General features: G+C 35.8%; 1 protein-coding gene across 2 annotated transcripts in view; it reads left to right on the top strand.

Annotated features, from left to right (window-relative positions):
* The window catches only part of RUNX2 (RUNX family transcription factor 2), a 184,659-nt gene that overhangs the window by 2,980 nt on the left and 172,412 nt on the right, over nucleotides 1-9,267 (top strand). For both annotated transcript variants that reach the window (XM_083349950.1, XM_083349951.1), the window contains exon 2: nucleotides 7,575-7,731. In XM_083349950.1, coding sequence (XP_083206076.1) covers nucleotides 7,575-7,731 — 157 coding nt within the window. The remainder of the gene's footprint in view (nucleotides 1-7,574; nucleotides 7,732-9,267) is intronic.

Here is a 9,267-nt window from a genome sequence, read left to right as displayed (position 1 = left end):
CTCTCCAGTTGGAGATTACTGGGAATAGTAGCTAAATCACTGAAGACTCTAATATGCCATGTGGTCTTATAAATGAAATTCTGTATTTTAAAACTGGACAAAGGGTTCAGTTTAGTTCAGTGGCCATCCATTAAAGGATGAAAAATGTTATAAGCTGAGTTTTGAATTGTGTGTTGGAAGGGTGATAGATCTTTCCTTATCTGAGTTCATCGACAGCTTGGGTGCAATATGTAGCCATGCCTAGAATCACTGAGAAAGAGAGAGATCTTCTTTTAGATCTGATTATAGTGATTCTGTATTATAACTTAGCATGGTAGAAGCTGCAGCTGGCAAGCTGAAAAAGCGTTCAGAACTCTTGCTTGGGTGTTTATGTGTGTTCATGCATACAAACTTGATTTCTGCTTGTATATTTGCCAAATATGTTCAAGGTTTCTCATCTCAAATGAAAAGCCTGTGGCAGGTAGAGGGAAAGTTTCTTTTTTGTAATAATGTTGATGTGTGATAAATTACACTGGTATCATAATTTTCACCCATGGAAAATAAACATGCTCCTTTCAAATTATTACTGCCACCTGCTGAGTTTTAAACATTAGGGATGTAATGTGATAATCCAATCTTATAATGCTAATATAGAAGTAATAGTATCAGTGGCATTTAATTAAGAAGCCGACCCAATATAATGTCTATACTATACACCAGTATCGATTTGTGGTGATCACAAAGACACTATACAAATATATGCCTATTTAGTCTGAACAATCAAAAAAGGTTGTGGTACAAAATATAAAGGCCTATGTTCTTAATCTTTTGCTGGTTAATTATGATATGCAAATAGAAAATAAAGCAGTACAATTTGTTTGTAACGTACTGCTGCAGATAAAGACCATACTGGAAAGAACATTTGTAAAATAAAATACTGGTAAAAGTTTCCACTAAATAAGTTTCATAAAAGGATCTGAAGTTATTTGGGAGGTAGATTATTCTGAAAGAAGCAAGGCATGATTGCAAATACATGTATTAATTACAGGATTTAAAGTGATTGCTTCTATTAGCTATCATGTGATCAATCCACTTCAAAGGCACATAATATATAGAAGCTTCTTGGAAAAAGGGGCCTTGTAAGCTACATTGGTTTTAATAGTAGTTACTGAACTGCTTACAGCTTTGCTGAAGTATGATTCAAGTATCAGTTGAGGGAAATGGATTTACTTATAAAAAGTCTTTAATTGGAAAATAATCCCACATAGTAATAATGAAATGAAATGTCAGTTGGAAATGCATGTTGACACGATGGTCAAAGACATCATCCACCATGGTTAAATTTATCTGAAGCAGTGGTTTGACTGGAGGCAAATGTGTTTATAAGATTTCCAGTATTACCTTGAAATGTTCTCTCACGTGGCAGTGGGGGGGGGGGAAGGAGAGGGAGAGAGAGGTGGGTAGACGGCTGCTTTAGGTTCTGCATTGTTGAAATTGCATAGGTCAAGCATTACTGAAGATCATCTTTATATTTGGGGGCTGGTTGAAGAAAAGTACTGAATTTATAAAGAAATAAGATTGTCTAAACATTTCTTTTACAATTTTCAACAATATTTTACTTTTTTTTAAACTTTTTTACTTTTACCCCCCCCCCAGGAAAATGTGAACATTTTAATATCATACCTTTATGTAATAAATTAAGAGCTGCTGAAAAAAAACAGCTATTAAGTGAAAATTGTAACTGTTCCATAATATTCACATGGAAACAATGTGGTCATCTCCATCCATCCACTTTCCCATGAATCATTCTGTATAGTGGGGCTGGACTAGGAATCCAGCATTTGACCCACTGGTAATGTTTTAATGTTTCTTTTAGGGGCACTAATTATGTTTTCACAAAGACACTGCGTCCATTCATCATATCCCTTGCTCCAGAGAAGCCTTATTGGAGTCAGTGGGACTTTACCAAAGTAAGTGGCCGAAGGAATGTAGTCAGAATTATTAGTTATTCAGGTCTCTACATTTTTGCTGACCTTGATGTTGCCAGTAGTAATAAAAAGCTTGTAAGTTAAAAATAACAGGCAAAACAATTACATTTGGTGTGAAGTAATAAAGCTGTTACTAGTATTGCAGCTATCCAGGATATTTCCATTTCCATCAGAGCCTCAGTTTTTCAGTTGATTTCAGTAGCCTCAAGCAAAAGTCCAGAACATGAAAGGCAACCAGAGTGCTATTTTTATTATTAAAAACACTGTAATTCAAATAAGGTACAGCAAAGACTCCAAGTTAAAAAAACCCTTAGCTATACTTTTGACTGTTTAGCTACATAAAATTATTTTAGTAATGAATACTTTATATTAAATTCAAAATGTATGTTGCATTTTATAAAAGATACCAGAGTATACAGTTCTACAGTTACTGCCTTAGAATACGTTTAAAAAATTTATTCAGGATACTTGCTCAAATAAGATTTTTACATGATATATAGACTATTGAAGATTAACATTGAAACAGTTCAGTTTTTAGTTCTCACCTTGATCATTGGACTGAAAATGACAAAATAGCTGATAAAAATATAATTCTGCAGGGTTTTAGCAGACTGCTAACTGTTATCACTGTTTTAAACTATAATATAAAATTCCTTTCATTTCTAGTGTGGAAAATGCAAGTTCTCAAAACATGGTAACTTTGGAAATTATGTATATAGAAAAAATATATGCAAGAGGCTAAGAACAATGCTTGGGGCTCAGTTGGAAGTGTGCTCTCATAATTTTTATTTATTTTTTTTATTTTAATCCCATTTATATCCCGCCCTTCTCCGAAGACTCAGGGCGGCTTACAATTTAAGCACAAACCAATGTGCTTAGCATGATGCTTTAGGCATGCTGTATTTCTTAAAAACAGCAGTACAGATTGGATCACTAAATGGATTAATTTACACCTAGTACATTTTACAACATGAAGGAGAGTATATGACATGTAAATTCTAGATAACTGTAGAAGCACTCACTATGTGTGCCCTAAAATCTTATTTAAATAAATTACGTATATGAAGTAGCTCTGTTAAAATATTGGATCTCAGGTACATGGAACAGAACCAATTATGTATCTTGTTGAGATGGCCTTAAGTTGCTTTATTTTCGAAAAGTTCATTTCTTCCGTAAAGACTGGGATGGGGTGGGGAATATAAAGAATGGGATTTGAGACAGTCAGAAGATCCTAAGATTTGTGGATAATTATCATCTTGTGGAGGTTTTTTCCATGAAGAGTTTACAGTACATCACTTCTTCTTGCTGGACTTTCTTGCTTTAATCAAGAAAGGATTCTGGTCTTCTACCCATGTTTTTAAAATGCATAACAAGAGAAAGTTTTTCTTCCCAAAGTCTTCCCTCCCCAAATCTAGGGTTGGAGATGTGAACTGCCATCTCTGTGTATGCATGTAATAGGACTTTTATGTTTGCCTCATTTTCTGTGGCTGCTGTTCTGTCTCCATATTGCTGGTCAGCTCCTCCTTCTCATATCTGCCTACAATAGGAGTTAACTGTGGTGGTGGTATGTGTGAATATATTCCATATAATAGGCTAAGGGGCAGATCTTTCCAAAATACATATAGTAAATCATTTTGGGTTTCTGGATGCAATAAAGTAACTATATTTTTCAAGATGGTATATCATCATTGGGGCTAGTTGTGGAAGCCCATGATTCACTTTCAAGTGAGCTATATTAGAATAGAATAGAGCTGGAAGGGACCTTGGAGGTCTTCTAGTCCAGCTCCCTGCTCAAGCAGGAGGACCTATACCATCTCAGACAAGTGACTATCTAGCCTCTTCTTAAACATCTCCAGTGATGGGGCGCCCACGATTTCTGGAGGCAAGTTGTTCCACTGGTTAATTGTCCTCGCTGTCAGGAAGTAGTGCTTTTCTCCTTGACTAGTTTCTATCTGTTGTTTCTTGAACTGCCCTCTGGTGCTTTTATGTATAATGTGGCCCCCCTCTTCCTTGTGGCAGCCCCTCAGATACTGGAATACTGCTATCATATCTCCCCTATTTTTTATTTTCTTTAGACTAGCCAAACCCAAGTCCTTCAGCTGTTCTTCATATATTTTACACTCCAGGCCTTTGGTCATCTTAGTTGCTCTTCTCTGAACTTTTTCCAGGTCTCAACATCTTTTTTGTGATATGGTGACCAAAATTGGCTGCAGTATTTACTAGGGTTTTATAAAGGGGTACTAATACCTCAGGGATGCGGTGGCTCAGTGGGTTAGGATGCTGAGCTTGTTGATCAGATGGTTGGCAGTTTGGCGGATCGAATCCTGAGTGCCGTGTAACAGAGTGCCGTGTTACTCGTCCCAGCTTCTGCCAACCTAGCAGTTCAAAAGCACGTAAAAATGCAAGTAGAAAAATAGGGACCACTACGGTGGGAAGATAACAGTGTTTCGTGCGCCTTTGGCGTCTAGTCATGCCGGCCACATGACCACGGAGACATCCTCGGACAAGTGCTGGTTCTTTGGTTTTGAAATGGAGATGAGCACCAGCCCCTAGAGTTGGAAACGACTAGCACGCATGTGCGGGGGAACCTTTACCTTTTACTAATACCTCACGTTATCTTGATTCTGTGCCTCTGTTTATACAATGCAGGATTTTATATTTTATAGCTTGATTCACTTTTAGCATTAAATCTAAGTTGGGTGCCAAGTTTGCATGTTGGATCTAAACTTTAAGTTTAACACTTTAACTTTAACTTTAACTTTAACTTTTACTTCACTTCACTTCACTTCACTTCACTTCACTCATGGCCTCGTGATTTCTAGTCGGATGTCTTCACCACTATACCAGACTGGATCTAAGTGTAGAATGCTATTAACAACAATTCATTCTTTTCAGTTATATATGTCATAAATAATATTTGCATTGTTATTGTCCAGAATTACAAAATAGCTCTGGGGATAGTTTGAGAAATTAGTAAAGGGAGAAGTTCGACTGGTTCACTTTCCATTATAATAACTGGTGCAGAAAATGTATCTCTGGGTTCCACTCTGGGCCTTCCACATTCGACTGAAGAAATAGGAGATGCTACAGATGCAAATACGTAACCTATGTGCACTTTACATTATAAAATACTGGTTCCATTTTGCAACTGAGGAGTATTGACCTTCAATGATAAAGTGGGACCAGATAGCATTTACAGAAATAGTAGTGCTGCTGAGTATGTACATAATTATTTTTTCTCACTACTCTGCAGCTAAATTTCCTTTTTTGAAATAATTGAAACAGCAGGGTATACAAGGGGTGCCCCTCACATAAATTAAAATTGTAGCACCTATAGTGCTTGTCTTTCACAAGGCAAGATAACTACAAAGTTTTCTTTCTTCCATACCGAGAATGTAATCTCCTTCTTCACAAAATCAAATCTTTTTTTAACTGCACAATTTCTTCTAATAAAATAGAAACTCACCTTGTGTGCCCTCCCTGGTTTAAAGTGTACCTGGATGCATGATTTGGAATCAAGCAGGGGTGATTTAATTCCTCCTTTACAGAAGTTATAGTTATTTGGGTTCCTTGCTCCCATTGGTCGGAAGCACTTGTGCCAGATGGTGATTATTGGAAGTCCAATAATGTGGAACACTTCATAGTCCCGCTGATTTCAGCAGGAGGTTAGTTATGTATCTATGACTGATTTATTCTTTTATCATCAGCTGAATTGATTCCTAGATGCTTAACCTTGAATCTGTTTACATCCTTTGGAGCCTTATGCTAAAATCATGAATTCTAAGTTGTTCATAGTGTTTCTGAAATATATTTAATGATGAAAAATGCAGCCAAAAAGCAAAATTGAAAATAAAATCTGTCAAAGATACACTTAGTTTATTGTCATTTCTATGGTTGTATTGGTTTCTTAGTTTACAAAGCTATTTGCAATATTGAAACAGAAGTCCAAAATATTGTCAAGTGTTTTCATCATGATTGTGTACTTTATTTCTGGAACTACAGAATTGAAAGTGTTACCTTATAGCTCTCTGAGATCACAGTTTAATATATTGTGATAAATACAGATTCCAGAATCCATAAAGTGTAGTATAATTATATTATAGTATTATTATATTATATATATAATTATTATAATATAATTATATTATATATATAATTATTATAATATAATTATTATAATTATAATTATTATAATACTATACTTGTAGTATTACTATATTATAGTCTAAAAATGCAAAATACTTAATTTTAAATGCAAATTAACATTATTTTCTACATTTAGAATAATTTGGTGCTGTTCTGTTTGGTTCTGTAGATAACCCTTTATAATAATAAATAGCCTAAGGAGAAATTACATTGCAGAAACAAAATTGACAATTTAAACTGAGGTTCTTAAACATTTAATATAGTTCTCATATTTTTCAATGTTTTTCCCATGATGAGAACTAGAACCTTTTTCTCTTCTTTTGCTTTGTGTTATTTAAAATAAAATTAAACAGAGACTTATTCCATGAGTGAAAGTTGGATGTGAAGACTATAATGGAACACACAGATGTAGGGATCTGAAGAATCAGCATATTGTCATGCAAACATTTTCTTTCCTTTAGAATTAAAGCATGGGAGGTCACCATTTTATCTATTCTATCCCATGTGGTTTCTGGAGGTATGCTGAGTTAGCAGTCTTGGAAAGCCAAGATCCGCTTTTAACCATTTTGTGGAGACTGTGTGATGATATCATACATGTGGGAGGAGAGGGGTATTGGGGAAGTTAAGCAGTTTTTCTCTGGTTGTTTGATATGTTTATTTTAGGGTTTACACTACTAAGTTTTACACTGAAAAGGCAGACATTTGCACTGCTTGTTTTTAAAAAAGCATGATCAAGGTGAGTTCTGACGGCTGCAAAACTGTGATTTGGCAAAGTCATATCAATTTGACATCACCTCCAGTGTTATGATTGCCAATGCTGTGGCCTATTGCTGTAATATAGCAATTGAAGACTTGGTATTTATAGCAATAGCAATAGCACTTAGACTTATATACCACTTCACAGTGCTTTACAGCCCTCTCTAAGCGATTTACAGAGTCAGCATATTACCCCCAACAATCTGGGTCCTCATTTTACCTACCTCGGAAGGATGGAAGGCTGAGTCAACCTTCAGTCAGTGAGACTCGAACTGCTGGCAGTTGGCAGACTTAACCTGCAACAGTGCATTCTAACCACTGGGCCAGCCCTATTTAACTATGGAAGCCTCATGAGCAACAAACCTGAGAAAATACAGAGTGGTCTTAACCTACCAGTTCATCTTGTTCAACTGTTGCATGCATTTGGATTCATGTCTATTGCAGGCAGCCTATGTGCATAATTTATGCTGTGGAGTAGAATCTAGAGTGCGATATCCAGGAGGAGGCCACTGAATGGCTGCTTCCTGTCACAAATGTGCTCAGACCTCAAGGAGTAGATTCATAATCATTTGAAAAATAATGGCCATGATTGGCCTGAAACTTCCCCTCTTCTGTTGATACAATTAAAGGGTGCAAGTAACCTTAACTACCAAGCATTTAATTCAGAGCAATTAAGAGATTACTGTTATGTCTTTATTGTCATAGGTGGTGGCTTTAGGAGAAGTTCCTGATGGGACAGTGGTCACAGTCATGGCTGGAAACGATGAAAATTATTCTGCAGAGCTGAGGAATGCTTCGGCTGTAATGAAGAATCAAGTGGCACGGTTTAATGACCTGAGATTCGTTGGCAGAAGTGGAAGAGGTAAATAATTTCATTATAGATTTGTTAAATGTAGATAGGTTAGATAGGTTAAATGTAGGCTGCAGCATTCTTTAGGCTTGGTCACCTGCTACAGGGTTGTTTTCCTATGTATGGATGGTTGGATGAATGGATACGTACTATATATACAGTATCTCTGTGTGTCTCTCTGTGTGTATTATATATGAAAGGAACAAAGGAAGGGAAAAGAAAAGAAAAAAAGAGAAAGAAAAGAGAGAAAGAAGAAATCTGGATTCTGAGGGGAGATTGCTTTCTGATATCAGCAAATGGGGTAAAGTAAGGAAGCATGATGGTGTTTCCCTTTTGGTACAGAGTTCACTTTGCAGTTTTTCACATATGGAAATGATGAGGAAAGAAAAAGAATCTATTAAATGTGTTGGCAGATCCAAAGAACAGTTAGGTAGTCTTAGTGGATTCAGTGAATTCTTTTCAAGTAAACATGCATAGGATTGCAGTCTTAATGATAAAAATATTTCCTGGTTCTAGCAGAAAAAATTATCATATATGTCCCAATTTTCATATTGAGTGCTGGTTTGTTTATAAACACTCTCCTCTGGTTTTGATATAATTGACTTTCTGTGAATCCATTCAAACTACTTTCTAAATAAGTTGTGAGCAGAGAAGTTATCCTGCTTTTCTCTATCAACTTTTTTATTCAATTTGATGAAAGAGAATTTAATTTAGACAGTTTTCAAGGGAGGTTAGGAAGTTGAATGTTCTCGAGGTGGTATGATTCTTTTGCATTTATTTAATTAGGAGGAGGCCAAGGGATGCATATCTGTGATTGTGTGAATATACTCTTCTTCCTAAGCAGTTTGCAGTTTCCATGGCTTCTCAGTCTTCAATTACATTCTAAGGGAAAACTTCACAAGGTATCAGAAGCCTTCTGTGGGTCTGTCTCGGAAAAGGTTGTCTCTGAAAACCACTAAGGGGATGTTAATTGTACCTATTTGTAAAGGTTTTATGTCTAGATTTAACCAGCTATATAAATGGGTTAAATAAATACACAAAAGTCTTCTCCATGTCATGTTCTCTGTTACTGTAGCTGGAAATCCAGAGGGAAGCATAGAAGGAGGCAGAAACAAGATTGAAGATACTGGTGGATAGGCAGAGAAAAAAAAATATGTTTGCAGCTATCATATAGGTGAGAATAGGGGGAAATGTAGAGGACCTACCTTATTTTTGTATTGAATATATAAAACAAATTTATACAGCTGTCCATTTCAGTGACTACATCACTGATTTAAGGAGTTAGTCATTGCTTTTACAGAAGGCTACCATCAACCCCAGTATTGCTTTTATACCAGTAAGACTGATAATCATTTCTAATTGGAATTCTGCTAGTTGCAGGAGAAATGAAGGTAATAGTTAAGTGGATAACTTAAAATAAGCAAACAAAATCTTTAAAGACAGCAATATTTGCTCACCACATTGCATTAGTTGTAAATAAATTTTTGGCTCAAATTAAAATTTACTCCACAACACTACCTGAAGCAAGAATAGTGCATAGCTCAAAGT

Source organism: Vipera ursinii, assembly GCF_947247035.1.
Source record: "Vipera ursinii genome assembly, chromosome: 1".
Lineage (NCBI taxonomy): Eukaryota > Metazoa > Chordata > Lepidosauria > Squamata > Viperidae > Vipera > Vipera ursinii.
This window is presented reverse-complemented; position numbering and strand designations above follow the sequence as displayed.